Source organism: Dendrobates tinctorius, unplaced genomic scaffold (assembly GCF_039654945.1).
Source record: "Dendrobates tinctorius isolate UK_male_01 unplaced genomic scaffold, ASM3965494v1 ptg000086l, whole genome shotgun sequence".
Classification (NCBI taxonomy): Eukaryota; Metazoa; Chordata; class Amphibia; order Anura; family Dendrobatidae; genus Dendrobates; species Dendrobates tinctorius.
The window spans coordinates 48,119,948-48,140,113 of record NW_027361754.1 but is presented as its reverse complement, the minus strand read 5'-3'; the positions used below and the strand labels follow the sequence as shown (position 1 = coordinate 48,140,113).

The following is a 20,166-nucleotide window of genomic DNA, read 5'->3' as shown; positions in this document are numbered from 1 at the left end:
TAACATGGTGTTTTTTTTTTTTTGGACGTTTAAGAAGAAGCAATACTTTTTAATGGTTCTTCTATGTGAAATTCTTCTATACAATTTTCTTAAACATGGATCGCTTTTGAACAGTAAACATGAATCATTTTGGAAAAATTCTGAAAAAAAAAAATTAATTTGGCCATGTTTTTTACATATACTTATTCTGTATATATCCATGATAACCTGACTTCTTCAGATCTGTTTAAGAAATAAGTAAATATGTGTAGATGTAGTATGTACCATTATGAATGCAGACTGTGGTCGGGTCTGTCTGCAAGAATTTTCCTTGGCTCTAAAATGCCAACTAAAAAGTAATAAAATGCCTAGGAATCAATTAAAAAAAGGTAAGCCTATCTATCATGTGTATACCTGAATTTGCCTTACCATCCATCAGCTGCAGGATATCCACATTTTTCCTTCTTTGTTTGTATCTGGAGCTAAAAAAGTATCAGCTATTTGCCCTGGCTTGATTTGAGATCTATATATACACACACAGCTCAAAAAAAAAATCAAGGTAACATTTGAACAACAAAACGTAACTACATCTCAATCGCACTTCTGTGATATCAACCTGTCCCGTTATGAAGCAACACTGATTGTAAATCAATTTCTCCTGCTGTTATGCAAATGGAACAGACAACAGGTAGAGGTAGAAATTATAGGAAATCAGCAAGACAACCCCTATAAAGGAGAGGTTCGGCAGGGGGTGACCAAAGACCATTTCTCTGTTCTCATTTTTGGCTGTTTTGGTCTCTTTTGCATTTTCTCATTGCTCTCATTCCTAGAGGTACTGAACAGTAGCATGAGGTGGTGTCTACAGTACAACCCACAGAAGTTGCTCCGGTAGTGCAGCTTATCTAGGATGCCACATCAATGCCATAAAGCCGTGGCAAGAAGGATAGCTGTGTCTGTCAGCGCAGTGTCCAGAGCATGGAGCAGATACCACAAGACAGGCCAGTACACCAATAGACATAAGGGTGCCAATGGGGGGTAACAACCCAGCAGCAGTACCACTACCACCTCCTTCGTGCAAGAATGAACAGGAGGAGCAGTGCCAGAGCCTTGCAAAATGACCTCCAGCACTGGGATTGAGATCTGAGGAGTTTTGTTGGTTGAGCAACTTAGTTATCACTTTTACTTTGTGACATGGTCTCCATCATGTTGAAAATGGCATTGTTCATCACCAGATTGCTCCTGGATCGTTGGGAAAATTTGCTCTTGGAGGATGTTAAGATACCATTCTTTATTAAAGGGAACCTGTCAGCAGGATTGTGCTGAGTAGCCTACACACAGTTTCAGGTTGGTGCCGTTATACTGAATAAAATGATACCTTGGTTAATAAAATCCATCTTGTGGTGGTTATTTAATCATTATTTTCAGTTTTGAGTTAATGATATGTTCTTGCTCCCGGGTGTACTGTGGGCAGGGGCTTCATGTGGTGCTCTGCTTAGGTATTCATGTGTACGGCTTCTGACAGGTCACTGATCCCTCACTAACCTGCCCCCTAGTTTACATAATGAATATTCTATATATTGTAAAAAGAAAAAATCACCTGCAGCGCCGCAGCATGATTGCATGTGTAATGTGTATTAAATTGTTTTATTTGATATAAGTAAATTCATTAAACAAAAAACCTCCAAGATGGTGCCGCTTGCACAGTAGCAGCTATCGGCGATCGCCGATAGATACTACTGCGCAGGCGGCACCATCATTTTGCTAGAGTAAAAAAAATTGCCTCCTCAAAGATGGCCCTGCCAACACTTGAGCAGTAGCATCTGTCTGATTGCAGATAGTAGCTGCTGCGCAGGTTGCGCCATCGTGTGGCAGAAATGCTCACTTGCTATGAGTGCCGACCACAGGGATGTGCTCATAGCAATGACCACAATAGAAGTCTGCTTTAGACCTCTGGCTGTCATGCCATCCCATTGGTGACCCGTGATCATGTGACTGGGTCACAGGCTGGATTTACGTCACTCTTCCAGAAATTGACAGTGGCATTTAGCTAGTTAACAGCCACGGGTGGATTGCGATTCCACCCACAGTTGTTGCGGGCACATGTCAGCTGTACAGATCAGCTCTCGTGCCCAGAAAGGTTCGGGCTTAGCACCGGAGCCCGCACCAAACGAGGGAGTACGATATCGGCGTACTATTAGGCGGAGTTCACACGTGGCGTTTTTTTCGCGTTTCCGCGGCGGTTTTAACTGCACGATTTTGCCGCGAAAAATAAGCATCCCATGCATTCCTATGGGATTCCGCAATGCTGTGCTAATGCTGCAGTTTTTGCCGCAGCGTAATCGCTTTGCGGTAAAAAGCGCAGCCTGCTCATTAATTTTGCGGAATCGTGGCGATCCCGCACCCATAGGAATGCATTGTTCCGCTTACTTCCCGCAGGTGGCTGTGCACACCATGCGAAAAGTAAGCAGAACAATTTCGGATGGTACCCACGGTCCGGAGGAGAGGAGACTGTCCTCCGGGCTTTGGGTACCATATCCCTGTAAAAAATAGAATTTAAAATAAAAAATGGTGTTATTCTTGCCTTCCGACGTCCCGCGCAGCCTTCCCGCCTCTCTAAACGCTCTCGTTCCCAGTAATCCTTTGCGAAAATGCCCGCGATGACGTCCGTTCTCGCGGGATCGCGAAGTCTCGCGGTCATTACTGGGAACAAGAGCGTGGAGAGAGGCGGGAAGGCTGCGCGGGACGTCGGAAGGTAAGAATAACACAATTTTTTATTTTTTTTTATTTTTTACATTTTATCTTTTACTACTGATGCTGCATAGGCGGCCTCAGTAGTAAAAAGTTGGTCACACTCGTCAAACACTATGTTTGACGAGTGTGACCAACCTGTCAATCAGTTCTCCAAGCGATGCTACAGATCGCTTGGAAAACACTAGCATTTTGCAAGCTAATTACGCTTGCAAAATGCTAGTTTTTCCGCGGGAATTTAAAATGCGATTTTCCCGCCGAATGGAATTCCGGAACTCTCGCGGTAATTTCTGCGAGAGTTCCGCTACGTGTGAATTTAGCCTTACGCCTGATGTCTTCTCTGGCTAATCATTCTTCTGGATGTTCCAAACATTGTGAAGGGGCTTCATCTGAGAAAATTTATCCCAGTTCTCTAATTGCAAAATGCCAGTCTGTCTGTCCTTGGTGTTTTTCTTGTTGAGAAGTATCTTATTTGCTGCTCTTCTTGACACAAGGCAACCTCCATAAGTCTTCACCTTACACTTCTTGCTGACGTGTGCCTGCTGCAATTCCTGACCAAGCTCTGCACTGGCGTTGAATCTATTCAATAGCTGAATCCTCTTTAAGAGATGGTCTGGCAATTGTTAGACTTTCTTGGGCACCCTGAAGCCGCCTTCACAGCAATTGAACCCCTCTCCTTGAAGTTCTTGATGATCCTATTTAAGTTGATTTAAGGGAAGTTTTAAATGCAGCAATGTCCTTGCCTGTAAAGCCCTTCTGGTGGAAAGCAATGATGGCTACTTTTGGTTCATTGGAGGTAATCATGGTTAACAAAAGACCATGACTTCAAGCTTTAGCCCACTTTCTTTAATGCAGTCTGTTACTATAATTTAAGCAGCATGACAATGGGGGTATCATCTACTTTGTTTTCAGTAACATTTTCTCATGCGCTACTGAGAAGATGACTGAAATGATGGAAACCGGTCATTTTGTTGCAAGGCTGAGACTTGTATGAAAAGCAGCAATCTGTGAAAACTAAAGTTTGTGTCAGTCTTTAAACTTTTGGCCATGAGGTTTACTTTCAGCTTGCCTTTCAAGCCCCCTGTCACACTAAGTGAGATCGCTAGCGAGATCGCTGCTTGAGTCGCAAGTTTTGTGACGCAACAGCGACCTCAGCAGTGATCTCGCTGCGTGTCACCTAGCAGCGACCGCCCCCCCGCCGGGTATCGCTGATTGTGCAGGAGTATCCTGGGCCATTTTTTGATCGTTGATCTCCCGCTGGCCAGCACACATCGCTGCGTGTGGCAGCGGGAGACCATCGATCAGCGAGCTCCCAGCGCTGTAAGCAGACGCTGGGAGCTGGTATCCAGGGTACACAGCGGGTAACTAAGCGACGCGCATGCTTAGTACGCGCGTGCTTAGTTACCTGCGTCCTCGCTGGTCCTGATCTGAGTCTGCCTGTTTGACAGCTCACCAGCGATCATGTAGCGACACACCAGCGATCTGGACCAGGTCATATCGTTGTAGGGATCGCTGGTGCGTCGCTATGTGTAACGGGACCCGAGAGCGTCTTGCATCAGCATGTGATCAGTGATGCATGGTCAAGGGGCCTTACTTGGCTATAATAATGAGCCAGTCGGCCAGCCGCCTTCGCATACAGCATGGATGATATGCTGGCACTGAAAGGTCTCCTGTGTAACCACAAGCTGGAAGTTGGAGTTGAGACCAGGGATCTACATTTGTATTTTGAGATTGAGGCACTTAAAGGGTTGTGAGGGACTAGCACATTAATGACCAATCTGTGGACTAGGTCGTCATTATCAGACCAGTGGAGGTCCTGATGGCTGGTACCCCTAAAGATCAGAGGTAATTAGCTCTGTGGGTGATCGGATCTGAACAATGCTTGGAGCCGCCAGAACAACTGATTTTATAATGCGTTTAGCTCTCCTCAAAATTGACTAATCAGCAAATTTTATTCTGGGGACAATCACTATTTGCTAATAAAGAGAATCCTTTATTCTACAGGGCAATGAGCAGGAGATGACATGTTATTACTTGCTCCAGCAGCTAGAGGGAGCAATTCTAGCTATTCCTGGGAATACTTTAATTTTAGAATTGGAACAAATAGGTCAGAAGTCTCACGGGTGATAATCAGATGCAGCTTTCAGTATATCGTCAGTGGTCACCCAAATAATACCATAGCGTGTATATGACAGTCCATTGTCGAGAATACCTCATAATAATGTGCAGCAAACTTTCACATGTTTTTTGGCCTAAAGCTTCATAGATACCGGTACATTTGCTTTATTGCCTGTTACAGTCTTGCATTCTAAAGCAATGTATATTTTTCGCTTTTTTCCTTGTGCCCTTTCACATGAGGGGCAGAGCACCTTTTACATCATATAGCGTAAATTTTGCCAGAGCTGTATATTTAAGAGACCACTGCAAAATTTTCAGTTACTGATTTTTCTCTTTATAGGTGTATTTTTGAGTAAAATGTAAAAATTGCTCGTATTCTATAAACTACTGACAACATATATTCCAATTTCGAAGCACTAAATCTTGTATTTTATTTTCATAAAATGAGAAATGGTCAAAATAACAAAAAAAATGCAGTGCTTGCAGACCTCAAATGCTAAGAAAACAAGTTCATAATCATTTAGAAACAACAATACTAATGTTTTAACTCGGGAAGATTTCAGAAATCAATATTTTGTGGAATAACCATGATTTTTAATCACAGCTTTCATGCGTCTTGGCATGCTTTCCACCAGTCTTTCACACTCCTCTTGGGTGACCTTATGCCACTCCTGGTATAAAAATGTAAGCAGTTCTTCTTTGATTGCTTGTGACTATCCATCTTCCTCTTGATTACATTCCAGAGGTTTTCAGTGGGGTTCAGGTCTGGAGATTGGGCTGGCCATGACAGGGATTTGATGTGGTGGTCCTTCATCCACACATTGATTTGACCTAGCTGTGTGGCATGGCGCATTGTCCTTCAGGAAAAACCAGTCCTCAGAGTTGGGGAACATTGCCTGAGCAAAAGCATAAGGCCGAGGTCACACTAACTGACGCAAAATACGGTCCGTAGTTTACATGCATAATACGGATCAATGACCCCTAAATTGTGCTCCCTATGTCATCCGTAAGCAAGGTGTGGTCGCGTATTTTGCGCATGTCAGCATCCGTATGGAATCCGTATTGCGAGATTTTCTCGCAGGCTTGCAAAATGGACATTTCACGGTTTTGAGGCCTGCTAACTATTTAAATCATTAGCCTGCACCCTATTTATTGCCTCAGGAACAGGTGGCTGCCTCCATTCTGTCCATTTGTGACCTTGCCTTCACTAGATGTGTTGGTGTTGTATGTGCAACATGGCAGACAGTCTGACTTTCAACACAACTGAGCAGGTTCTCTTCAACTGACTTTTGTCACGCCGCTTTGGTCAACCATACCCAGTGAGAGTGGATCCGCGGAGGAGGAGACGCATGTGGGTACATCCACTTTTGAGGCAACGACTCACAAGAGGTCCTGCAAAATTCTACCAATATTGTCGCATGAGCCTTGCAACATTTGATCGACTCTTGGAGACGGTGCGCCCTGGGATAACCTTTCAGGACACAAGGATGCGCAAAGCTATATCTGCAGAGGAGCAACGTCTACTCACATTACGGTATGTACTACACAACCACATTCTCTATGTTGATGATGTGTTGCCCAAAGTATGTATTTTTTGCTTCATGGACTAATTTTAATGCCCTCATCTTATACCAGATATGTTGAAACTTACAGACCAGAATGTTATGTGTAAGATGTACTGAATATCACTTAGTCATTGTGCAACAAAATATGTGTGTGTTATTAGATGTGAATTCATAACAAGTTTTGTATGTATGTACCTTTTTTTTGTTTAATTTGTGAATTTTAAAAGGTTCCTTTTCTGTTGTTCTTCAGCTTCCTGTCCTCTGGCCTGTCTTATGCCACCCTCCACCATGAGTTTCTAATTGGAACATCTACCATTTCTGGCATAGTCAGGTCGACATGTAGTCAAATATGGTCAAGACTACATCAACTCGTCATGCCCGAGCCCAGGATGGAAGACTGGTTGAGGATATCAAGGGACTTTGAGGAGGAATGCCAGTTTCCTAATTGTATTGGTGCCCTTGATGGCAAACATATCCGGGTGCGTAAGCCGCCAAACTCTGGCTCCCAATTCTTCAATTATAAACAATACTTTTCTGTTGTATTGTTGGCTCTGGCCGACCCTCAATACAAGTTTATAATTGTTGACTTTGGGGCCTATGGAAGGACGGGAGACTCTCGAGTCTTCAATGCTTCCATTGTGGCTTAGCGGCTACGCACCAACCAGTTGGATCTACCACCACCACGCCAGCTCCCAGGCTCCACTCAAGAATCTGTCCCTTATGTCCTTGTGGCAGATGAGGCTTTTCAGTTAACGCGCAATGTCATGAGGCCATATCCCCGGCGCAACCTTGAGCACAGGCGCAGAATTTTTAACTTGCGCCTATCACGTGCTCAGCGACTGGGGGAGTGTTCCTTTGGCATTCTTTGTGCCAAATGGCGAGTACTCCAGTCTGCCATTCAGCTGAGTGAACAAAATGTTAATGAAGTAGTTAAAGCCTGTGTGGTTCTTCATAACTTCACCAGGATACATGATTGTTCCTCCTCTGGTGGTGTTGTGCATGGGTTGGCCAATGTGCGTAGGGCGAGACCACCTATCAACCCTCAGCGTAGACCGCTCTCTGGCCTCAAAGTGCGTGATATTTTCACAAATTACTGTCACCTGAGGGGGAAACATCTTGGCAAGAGCATGCTGTGTCTGTTATAATTTTGTGGTTTATGTGTGTCTAAATATATATATTTCTACCCCTTCTGATTCTATGACTGTTTAATTGCATTGGTAAGCGTATGTTAGTTTGCTGACACTGTTTTTTAGAATTGAGACAGACGTAAAATGTAGTAGCCAAATGTTTACTTGACCCTTTTTTTTGGTTGTTTTTTTAAATCAAAATATATTATTGCCATGTAAGAACTGTGGCAATGGTGGCAAATTGGCCTTTTTGCAGATGTGAACATTTTTTCACAAACCATTTTTCACACATACAAAAACAAAAATACAACATAATGCAATACCAAAATGGCTACATTATAAATTTTGGTAATTTGGGGAAGGAGACGGCGGAAGACCAGCCTGTGGTTGCTGCTGGCTGCTTTGCCCAACATCGCCCTGTGTGGGAGCATACTGTTGCCCATGATGTGGGTATTGTACTGCCTCCTGGGATTGGGCTTGGTACTGGCCAGAGTGATACGGAACAGGGGCATCTGTGTCTCATACCCACCAATATAGCCATGTCGTCCCCAACCAGGTTGGGACCAGCCTCCAACACTGGGTGGGAAAAAGTGGCCATATTGGTGGGGTTGGCTAGAGGCAGAAATATGTTGCTGGTGTTGTAAAGGTTGGGTAGGGGGAGGAAGGGGGTGAGTTGTAGGCCCACGTATTTGAGGATCCTCAGAGCCTGCATGAGCAAGCATCTGTGTGGGTGGTCTAAGGCGCATTAGATTTCTGGGTGAAAGCTGCCACCTTTCCAGATATTCAAACAACTCATATGGGGTATTGGGGGGTGTGCTTGCATCAAGCAGGATTTGAAAACATCCTTGAATACGGAGCCTCACCTCACGGGAAAGGGCACGAAGATAAAGGGCCAGGCTACGTGAGTATGCCTCCTCGCCATCATCTGTATTCACTCTAGCCAGATAGTTGAGGACCCCTGTGTCCACATTGGTCCGGGTATCTTAGGCAGGGATCTGGCGCCTTCTTCGTCCTCGCCGGGATGGTCCAGCAGGCTGTGGGGAGCCCCGGATCTGGGCAGTTAGGATGCTGCTCATGTTGCCCTGCTCCTCCAGTATGGCTGATGGTGCAGCAGCAGACGGTCCTGGTGGTGGGGTTTGTGTCGCAGGCACTGGGTTCTCCTGAGAGGATTCTTCACCCATGCTTCTTGTAGGGGGAGAAGATGGGACAGGCACCTCATGCCCTACAGGATCAATGATGGGCTCTGTATCTGAGCCCGTTCCTCTATCCGTAAGGTTGGACTGGGTTCTGTTATGAAATAGAACAGAGCCAAAAATAAATATTTTTGGCCCTGTAAAGTATCTGTAATGTGGTCTCAGATCCAGAATAGGGGCGAGGAAGGAGAGGCGATCATAATAGATGTATTTCCTCTTTATGTAGCCTGCATCACCACTCCTGGACCGCTGCTGACGTTCCCGCCTGTATTGGTCGCGGATGCTGCGCCACTGTCTCATCACATCTTCCACTGCAATGTTTCAGGAAATATTATCAATTTCACATATTTGATATGTCAAATTTGCTACCAGTATCCTAGGCATGTGGCCTTCTGGGGTGTGCTTTCTACCCAGGGAGGCATATCTAATTGGCCCATCCAGCCCAGATACACAGGGTCACAATAGCATGTATCAAGTAACTACACTTAATAACTTGGTTGGCTAGGAGGATGAGGAGCTTGTGGCCTGTGCCAAATGATGGCAGTGTAAAACCATGGGTCACATCAAAATCTACCCGCCTCATGAGGAAAAAAGTACAAGCACAGGAAGGGGGGGGTGGCCGATTCTATATGCATCTTTTGATGTGAGGTGTTTTTAAACAGTTTTTGGGTTGTACTTAGTTTCTGCTGCTCCTCACGTGGCCGATCACCAAAATCATGGAACATCTGGCGACATATGCGCCTCCATGACGCCTCCTTTCTTGCCCGGTTGGCATAGTGGGCATCACGTTGGTCCCAGAGTTCTGGCTGCTCATGTACTAATACAATAAGCATCTCCACATTGAGGAAATATGGCGCCATGACGCTGCTGTACTCCGTGGAGGCGTACTTCCTGGATGTCTGGAGCGCTTTTTGAGCTCATTTGCATGTCTAGGCTTCCTGATGATGGATTGTCCCATTTCCTGTCACCAGCCAAAAGACCTGCGTATTTCTCGCAAGTCACACGTGTGGTCCGTGTGTAAGCCGTATTTTTTGCGCACCCATAGACTTGCATTGGCGTACTACGGGCGTAGTACGCTGACAATCGCAGCATGCTCCGATTGGCACGGACCGTAGAATACGGACGAGAAATATACGGCTGTTGGGCAAACCCATAGAGAATCATTGGTCCGTGTGTAATGCTTGCTTTTAACGCCTCTCACTCGTCCGTATTCCTCTCTACTGTGACCCCGGCCTAACCTTGTATGCGGCTTGATTTATAACGTCATTCGCAAAGATTAACCTGCCTAATTCCAGCCTTGCTGAAGCATCCCCAGATCATCACCGATACTACACCAAATTTCACAGTGGGTGCAAGACACTGTGGGTTGTACACCTCTCCAGGTCTCTGTCTAACCAATAGACGATCAGGTGTTGGGCAAAGCTGAAAATTAGACTCATCAGAGAAGATTACCTTTTGGTCTTTGGCAAACTTCAGCCTGCCTCTCCTTTTGCTTCTCATTGATGAAAGGCTTTTGTCTAGCTTTACATGCCTGTTACGAACTGTTCTTGCCATGCACTTAACCCCAGCTGCCATTTGCCAATCCTTTTTGTGGGTCGCTTTATGTCATCCTGCGGTTGCTGTGTAACATTTGAATAAGATGACGGTCTTCCCATTCAGTGGAGAGTCGTTTTCGCCCTCTGCCGGTCTTTAGCTTTGTTGTCCCTAATGTCTGCTGCTTGACATTGTTGTAATGGACTACCGTTTTAGAAATTTTAAGGATGGAGGCAACATGACGCTCACTGCATCCCTCTGCTAGTAAAACAAGAATCGAGCCCTTCTCCTCACTCAAGACTTTTCTTTTCTACCCATTTGGCATGGTTGTGTTATTTTTTCAATCCTATTACTTTTGGGATATTACTAGCACTTGTTTTGTCATCCAGCTTGTCCTCTTGCAAGAGGATTGTGAACACCATAGTAGGGTTTTTTTTGTACTTTCTTTCGTTAAATAAGATTTGGTTCAGGTGATCACCTAATCAGAAGCACATTAAGTAGAATGAGTTGTACCCTGGTTGGCATTCAACTGACGCCGGAATGAAATGGCCGTCAGACATGTAGAGAAGCTGATTTTTGGAGTTCAGCTTTCTCCAGCCATTAGTAGGATTTCTCCATGTCAGCCGCCACCGTTATCTGTCGATGGTACATCCCATGCAGCGGCTTGTCTTGCCATCTTGCTTCATGTTCCTGTTCTTCCATCCTGATCTGTTGTTGCTGCCTTAGGGGTACTTCACACTAAGCGAGATCGCTGATGCGTCACCGATTTTGTGACGCAACAGTGATCTCACCAGCGATCTCGCGGTGTGTGGCACGCATCGGCAACCGCCCCCCCCGCCGGGTATCACTGATCGTGCAGGAATGTCCTGGGCCAATTTTTGATCGTTGGTCTCCCGCTGGCCAGCACGCATCGCTGCGTGTGGCAGCAGGAGACCAACGATCAGCGAGCTCCCAGCGCTGGAAGCAGACGCTAGAAGCTGGTAAACAGCGGGTAACTAAGTGCGCGCAGCTCTTAGTTACCCGCAGTGTACCCTGGATACCAGCGTGCTCTCGCTGGGAGCTGGTATCCTAGGTAATCAGCGGTAGTTACCCGCTGTTTACCCTGGATACCAGCTCACAGCGCGAGCATGCTGGTATCCAGGGTACACAGCGGGTAACTAAGGCTGCGCGCGCTTAGTTACGCACTGTTTACCCTGGATAACAGCGTGCTCTCTGGTCCTGATCGCTGGCGAGTCTGCCTGTTTGACAGCTCACCAGCGATCATGTAGCGACGCACCAGCGATCCTGACCAGGTTGCATCGTTGTCGGGATCGCTGGTGCGTCGCTAAGTGAGACGGGACCCTTAGGCTTTCTCTCAGTATCTCGTCTTTAGGTGCCATTTTTCAAATGTATTCCTGGATGCTCCTTGTTGCATCCGTGATGGTGGCTTGGATGCTTATCAAGCCTCGACCACCCTCTTTTCTGTTAGTATTCATTCTTTGGGTGCTAGACTTAAGGGGCCTTTACACATAGCGATATCGCTAAAGCGTCACCGATTTTGTGACGCAGCAGCGATATCGCTATGTGTGATACTTACCTCCGACCAGCTCCCCCGCTGATTATTGCTGATCGCGCGAGATTATCCAGTTCCATTTCTCGTCGGGCGCTACCTGCTGGCGCCGACGAGCGACGCGTGGATGCGGGCAGGAGGACGTCAGGATCGCCGTGTCTGAAAGGTAAGTAACGACCGCTGTTTCGTCGCTACATCGCTGTGAGATCTGCCTGTGTGACAGCTCACTAGTGACCATTTAGCGATGCACCAGCGATCCTGACCATGTCGTGTCGTTGTCTGGATCGCTGGTGCATCGCTAAATGTAAAGGGGCCTTTATGGTGGAGACCTCCATGCATTGTTAGGAGATTTTGTGTCTTCGCATTTGTAGCTTCCAAATCTTCTTTTGGCCAGCACACAATGCCAGCAGGGTATATGATAACTGGCAGGGCATATATATTGATGATGCAGATTTTATTCTTCCTATTGAGCTCTCTTTTCAGGACTTGTCTTATCCTTTGATGGTATTTGAATGTTACTGTTTTCCTTGCCTTCTCATCATGGTTACCGTATCCCTGTTTGATGCTGATGTACTTGTAGCCATATAATTTTAATTTATAATATTAACTGATATAATACAGTCTGACAGAGGACAAAACATTTGCAGCATATACGACAAACATAGCTCTTTAACACCTTTCTGCCATTAGACGTACTATCCCATCCATGTGCCCTGGAACTTAAAGGGAATCGGTCACCCTATTTTTCGACTGAGTTATATTATACTCACCCAGGGGAGGTCCGGTTTTGGTACGATGGGTGTAGCGGTCCGGTCCGGCGCCTCTTCTAACGATGACGTCCTCTTCTTTGCTTCCTGTCGTGGCTCCTGTGCAGGTGCACTCTGCTCTGCCCTGTTGAGAGCAGAGTACTGCAGTGCGCAGGCGCTGGACCAGGTCAGAGAGGTCAAGCGCCTGCGCACTGCAGTACTTTACTCTGCCCTCGACAGGGTAGGTAAAGTACGCCTGCGCCGGAGCCGCGACGGGAAGCAAAGAGGACGTCATCGCTAGAAGATGGGAGGCGCTGGACCGCGACACCCATCGGACCAAGACCGGACCGCCCCCGGTGAGTATAATATAACTCGTTTTTCTTTCAGGTTACATTGGGGGCTTATCTACATCATTACAGAATGCTGTAGATAAGCCCCTGATGGCAGTGCCGGCAGCTGATAGTCCAAAAATGGGGTGACAAATTCCCTTTAATGCCCATGGACGGGATAGTACGTCATGTGCGATCAGCAGCGCTCACAGGGGGATCGCGGCCGGGTGTCAGCTGATTCTCACAGCTGATACCCGACACTTTAATGCCAGGAGCGGTCATGGACCGCGCCCAGCACCTTAGCTCCTGGAACACTGCGATCAAACATGATTGCAGCATTCCAGATCCGGCCAGAGGGGCTGACTTTGGATCGGAGACCCAGCTTCATGATGCAGGGTCCCGATCGCTGCCATGGAGACCTGATGTCATCATGATGGCATCCGGGTCTCCAGAGTTGAAAGACTTCCTGTTATGCGCAGTGCATGTTAGGAAGTCTCTCAGGTTAGTGCATAGAAGCTGCAGCACTGACCACTTCTATAGCATGCAGATCTGCATGATATAGAAGCGATCAGCCTGCACAAAATGAGTGTCCCATAGTGGGACACAGTGTAAAAGTAAGAATTAAATAAAAAAAAAATTTAAAATAATTGTAAAAATATTTTTAAAAAAAAGTTAAGAAAAATCAATATTTATTCCATCAATATTTAAGTAAAAAAATCTAAGCAAAAAAAGTACACATTTAGTATTGCCGCGTCCGTAACGACCCGAGCTATAAAACTATCCCACTAGTTAACTCCTTTAGTAAACACCATTAAAAAAGGTAAAAAAACAATGCTTTATCATCATACTGCCGAACAAAAAGTGGAATAACACGCAATCAAAAAGACGAATATAAATAAACATGGTACCACTGAAAACATCCTCTTGTCCCGCAAAAAACAAGCCCCCATACAGCTCCATCACCAGAAAAATAAAAACGTTATAGCTCTCAGAATAAAGCGATGAAAAAATAATAATTTTTTTATATAAAATAGTTTTTATTGTATAAAAGCGCCAAAACATAAAGACATAAATGAGGTTTCGCTTTTATCGTACTGAGCCGAAGAGTAAAACTGCTTTATCAGTTTTACCACGAGGTATCGCTGTCATCGTACTGACCCGAAGAATAAATCTGCTTTATCAATTTTACCACACGTGGAACGGTATAAACGCGCCCCCAAAAGAAATTCATAAATTGCTGATTTTTGTTCATTCTGCCTCCCAAAAATCGGAATAAAAAGCGATTAAAAAATCTCATGTTCCCCAAAAATGTTACCAATAAAACTCGTCCCACAAAAAATAAAACCTCACATGACTCTGTGGGCCAAAATATGGAAAAAATTATAGCTCTCAAAATGTGGTGATGCAATAAAAAGCATCTTTTAGTGTGTGACAGCTATAAAAACCTGTTATAAATAGTACATCAAACCCCCTTTATCACCCCCTTAGTTAGGGAAAAATAAAAAAAAAAAAAGGTATTTCCCTTTTCCCATTGAGGGTTGGGGCTATAGTTAGGGTTAGGGCTATAGTTGGGGTTAGGGCTATAGTTAGGGTTAGGGCTATAGTTAGGGTTAGGGCTATAGTTAGGGTTAGGGCTATAGTTAGGGTTAGGGCTATAGTTAGGGTTAGGGCTATAGTTAGGGTTAGGGCTATAGTTAGGGTTAGGGCTATAGTTAGGGTTAGGGCTATAGTTAGGGTTAGGGCTATAGTTAGGGTTAGGGCTATAGTTAGGGTTAGGGCTATAGTTAGGGTTAGGGCTATAGTTAGGGTTAGGGCTATAGTTAGGGTTAGGGCTATAGTTAGGGTTAGGGCTATAGTTAGGGTTAGGGCTATAGTTTGGGTAAGGGTTGTGGCTAAAGTTGGGGTTAGGCTTAGAAATTAGGGTTAGGGGTGTTGTTAGGGTTAGGTTTGTGGTTATGGGTGTGTTGGGTTTAGGGTTGGCATTAGAATTGGGAGGTTTTCACTGTTTAGGCACATCAGGGGCTCTCCAAACGCGACATGGCGTCTGATCTCAATTCCAGCCAATTTTACATTGAAAAGTCAAATGGCGCTCCTTCCCTTCTGAGCTCTGCCATGCACCCAAACAGTGGTTTACCCCCAAAAATAGGGTATCAGCATACTCAGGACAAATTGCATAACAACTTTTGGGGTCCAATTTCTCCTGTTACCCTTGGGAAACTTAAACAAATTTGGATCTGAACTAAATTTTTGGGAAAAAAGTTAAATGTTCATTTTCATTTTTTTTTTTTTTTTTTTTTTTTTTTAGACATTCCAAAAATTCCTGTGAAGCACCTGAAGGGTTAATAAACTTCAGTGTAGTTTTGAGCACCTTGAGGGGTGCAGTTTTTAGAATGGTGTGACTTTTGGGTATTTTATATCAAATAGACCCCTCAACGTGACTTCAAATGTGATGTGGTCCCTAAAATTGGTTTTGTAAATTTTGTTGTAAAAATGAGAAATCGCTGGTTAACTTTTTAACCCTTATAACTTCCTAACAAAAAAAAATGTTGGTTCCAAAATTGTGCTGATGTAAAGTAAACATGTGGAAAATGTTACTTACGGTAAGTATTTTGTGCGACATATGATTTATGGGCATAAAAATTCAAAGTTGGAAAATTGCGAAATGTTCAAAATTCTCGCCAAATTTCCGTTTGTTTCACAAACGCAAGTCATATCAAAGAAATTTTACCACTCTCATGAGGTACAATATGTCACAAGAAAACAATGTCAGAATCACCGGGATCCATGGAAGTGTTCCAGAGTTATTAGCTCGTAAAAGGACAGTGGTCAGAATTGTAAAAATTGGCCTGGTCATGCAAATCACCCTTGGGGTTAAAGGGGTTAAAATTATGTGAACAGGGCCTTAAGGGAAGTGATCATCAGAAAATGATCTCTTTATGGGACATCAGATTTTTGTGTATTTTATATTCATTTTCTTTAGAGATAGGTAGATAGAGATTGTGAAATATCGATCTATTAAAATTGAAATACCGTAAGTCTTGCAATTTTCACACTTGTCATTGGGGCTTCTTTTTTTAGGCTACATATTGTTTCAGAGCACACATTCTGTACATTAGCCACAAAGTTCAGATTCTGATCCCATACTCATGTGATGAGGAATCTAATATGTGTGCAAAGGCCTGTTATCTGCTTTGTGTATAGGTGTTATCAGTTATGGTATTCCTGCCTCTGATGATAATGAGCTTCCTGAAAAGACAGGAGGTATGAGTGTTGAAAAAATTCTTTGGCCACTGTAAAAATTGCAATATTACTTATTGTCTTTAGTAAAAATTGTAATATGAATAAAAGCTTTTTTTTTTTTTTAAAGTACACGTTACACAAACTTATTTTAAACAGTAGTCCTTTTCTAATGACACATTCCCTTTAAACCCAATGTGGTAGCAGAATGCAGCACCCCTAGAGTTCCCCATCCTCTTTTGACTACTACGCCACTTTCAGATTTGTCCGATTACATCAAATCACATTGAATAAATACAGGGATATCAAGTGTATGACCCAATGATATGGCTCTTGTGCCTGTCCCCATTATGGCGGTCTTGTATTACGAGCGCAAATGCAGGAAAAATTTGACATACACATTAATAATAGCGTGTCACATGACCCGTACGTCTTTTATTAAAAAAAGATATGGAATAGTAGACTAAGGTTACTACTTTACAGTTGTTTACGGTTAAAAAAAAGGAAATAAAAAATTAAATGTTTTAAACATAGTTTTGGTAATGCGACAGTATTTGAGCCATTAGTGTGCCAACATATAGGGAGCCCCAAAACCCCATCTGTCTCGCAATGGAAGTGCAGGATAATGAACTTTCCTGAATAATGGCCAATCCTCCTAGAGAATAATTAGATACATTGTATTTTTAGCTCCGATTTGTTGCGCTGCGATTTGGCATGCAGCACATGATGCGATCGCTGGTGCTGATCGCTGCCATCTGGTTAGCGCTGTGCTTCGCTGTCTGCAGCAGCAGGAACCAGAGGCGGCGGTCCTCACACAAGCCCTGGCTGGGGCCCCTGCCTTCGCTCTGCACACAGGCTTCTATGCCAGGGAGAGGTGCTAGCAGAGGCTGTGTGCTCTGCTTTATTTACGGAAACAGCAGGGTTGAGATTGATTGCCTTGTAGGAAGGTCTGTGGCTAAGACAGAAAGGAGTTAGGGGGGGCTGGAGGGGGGGAGTGGAGCAGAAACAAGCAGGAGGGGGTCACAGCACATGCTCAGTGCCTGTAGTCTGAGGGGGGAAGTTTGCAGCGCTGTGCGTGGAGGCTGAGGTCATAGCACAAGCTCAGTGAAAGCTCTCTGAGGTCTCTGACTGCATGTGCCACCATTTTGAGTAGTTAGAGTAAAGGAAAGGGGAGAGTTTAGAGCAGGAACTGCAGGCTGAGGGATCCAGGCAGAGCCAGCAGCATCTGTGCTAGTGATGGATGACCTGTTCAGCCCCTGCAGGTAGGAACATGACATCCCTGGCCTCCCGCACTGCTGCTTCTTCACCAGGCTTGTGCAGTGTTTACCATGGACTGTTTGCTGTCCCTGTTTTATTAATATTGCATGTCGCTGCACAACTGTCCATGCTGATTGCTGCAGCCGCTCTGCTTGTTTACCTGTGAGCAGCACATCCATGGCAGGTACGCTCTGTGCCGTATGTTCTCTTCATTTTTTTTTTTTTTCTGCCTCCGTCCCCGGTTCTTTCTGTTCTTGCAGAGCTACGTTAACTGCTTCCAGCCCTGACTTCGTAAATGCACGTCCATCGTCTCGGTTTCTTGACGAGAAGTATTTCGCCTTCCGCCAGGAGATGCTCTAGCGGCTGCCCAGCTGGCGATGTGGCTCCTTTGGTGTAATGTTTTGGGCCTGCAGTGACTGTTTAGATAATGTTTTCGGGAGGGTTGGAGTTGGAGAGCCATTGGCTGCCTACAGCTGTGGGTGGAACTTTTGTCTTGATTGAGAAGTCTACGTTCCCCGGGCTAATGATGGGAATTATTATGATAATAGGCTGGAAGTTAAAAAGCAAATAATCCACCTAATCTGCAATGTCCCGCTGCTTAATCACCGCTTCTCGTGTGCCGTCATTGTAGCTACTGTGTCCATGTCCTCATCCTCGTGTGTGGTACAATACTTTATTATGTTTTAACAGTTAGTAATAAATAACATTTTTATTTACATATAGCTTTTTTTTTTTAATGTTTTTTTATGTATTAAATAAAATGTATGGTAAATGTAAAAAAATGGTAAAAGCATCAACAAAACCAAACCATTCATAAATTGTACAATTGGTGGCCAAAATGTTCTCATTTAATACATTACTGTAAACCAGTGCATGAAGGTGGACAGAATAATGGAAATGAAATTTGGCTGTGAACAGAACTTTGCCTGGGACCCAAGAGAGATGAGCAGTCATTGACGTCAGTGAAAATGACACCCAGAAGTTTGGCATTAGCTGTCACTTTTATGGGTATTCCGCTCCCCCCTCATCTCATTTTTTTCCCCCCTCATGGTCATGCTTTAATTTTTGCATTGGTATAATAATGTACCATATGTGGCCATTTATTATAGACAAATCTGTTTATCAGATTTTTTTTTTCCTTTTGTTATTTCTCCTTTTATTGACAGAATTTTCTTGCTTTTCTATAAATATTTGTACATTTCAATGAATGTAGAAATGAGATTAAATTATTGTATTGCTAATATCCTGCTATATTCTAAGATATAGACACCCCTCCTGCCCTGGTAAAGGAAGAATGTATTTTATATAATTCTTTCTTTTGTACTGGAAAATTTCAGTAGAGCTTCGGCTGTAACTTCATTAAACTTCGTCTAATGTATTGCAGTGTTCTAATCATAACTCTTTTAATTGGTATTTATATCTGTAGTGTATAATTTTTTGTCAACATATTAGTGTAGTACAGTTAGGTCCATATATATTTGGACAGACAACATTTTTCTAATTTTGGTTCTAGACATTACCACAATGAATTTTAAACAAAACAATTCAGATGCAGTTGAAGTTCAGACTTTCAGCTTTCGTTTGAGGGTATCCACATTAAAATTGGATGAAGGGTTTCGGAGTTTCAGCTCCTTAACATGTGCCACCCTGTTTTTAAAAGGACCAAAAGTAATTGGACAGATTAAATATTTGTAAATAAAATGTTCATTTCTCGTACTTGGTTGAAAACCCTTTGTTGGCAATGACTGCCTGAAGTCTTGAACTCATGGACATCACCAGACGCTGTGTTTCCTCCTTTTTGATGCTCTGCCAGGCCTTCACTGCGGTGGTTTTCAGTTGCTGTTTGTTTGTGGGCCTTTCTGTCTGAAGTTTAGTCTTTGACAAGTGAAATGCATGCTCAATTGGGTTGAGATCAGGTGACTGACTTGGCCATTCAAGAATATTCCACTTCTTTGCTTTAATAAACTCCTGGGTTGCTTTGGCTTTATGTTTTGGGTCATTGTCCATCTGTAGTATGAAACGACGACCAATCAGTTTGGCTGCATTTGGTTGGATCTGAGCACACAGTATGGCTCTGAATACCTCAGAATTCATTCGGCTGCTTCTGTCCTGTGTCACATCATCAATAATAATAATACATTTTATTTCTTAAGCGCCGACATATTCCGCAGCACTTTACATTTCAGAGGGGACTTGTACAGACAATAAACATTACAGCATAACAATAATCACATAGATTATAACAAATACCAAGAGGAATGAGGGCCCTGCTCGCAAGCTTACAATCTATGAGGAAAAAGGTAGACACGAAAGGTGGGTGGTAACAATTGCCCTGATTGTATGGACCAGCCATAATGTTAAGTGTGTAACAGTACAGACACAGAAGGCTAATGGATGCATAAAGCATGTGGGAACATGATGCGGGGAACCTGGTTATGGTAAAACTTTTGACTGTGCCACCCAGGGATAGATTAGGTTAATGTGTTGAGGCGGTAGGCCAGTCTGAATAAATGCGTTTTCAGGGAACGCTTAAAATTGTGGGGATTGGGGACTAATCGTATAAACACTAGTGACCCAGTGCCACTGGCAGCCATGCATGCCCAAGCCATCACACTGCCTCTGCCGTGTTTTACAGATGATGTGGTATTCTTTGGCTCATGAGCTGTACCACGCCTTCGCCATACTTTTCTCTTTCCATCATTCTGGTAGAGGTTGATCTTGGTTTCATCTGTCCAAAGAATGTTCTTCCAGAACTGTGCTGGCTTTTTTAGATGTTTTTTTTTTA

General features: G+C 44.0%; 1 protein-coding gene across 8 annotated transcripts in view; it reads left to right on the top strand.

Annotated features, from left to right (window-relative positions):
- RERE (arginine-glutamic acid dipeptide repeats) overlaps nucleotides 1-20,166 on the top strand; it is a 403,316-nt gene that overhangs the window by 299,505 nt on the left and 83,645 nt on the right. Inside the window, exon 1 of one of the 8 annotated variants that reach the window (XM_073585360.1) lies at nucleotides 17,176-17,386. The exons of the other annotated variants lie outside the window; for them this stretch is intronic. Coding sequence (XP_073441461.1) covers nucleotides 17,361-17,386 — 26 coding nt within the window. The 5' untranslated portion in view covers nucleotides 17,176-17,360. Of the gene's footprint in view, nucleotides 1-17,175; nucleotides 17,387-20,166 lie in introns of those variants that run through there. 8 annotated transcript variants of the gene reach the window in all.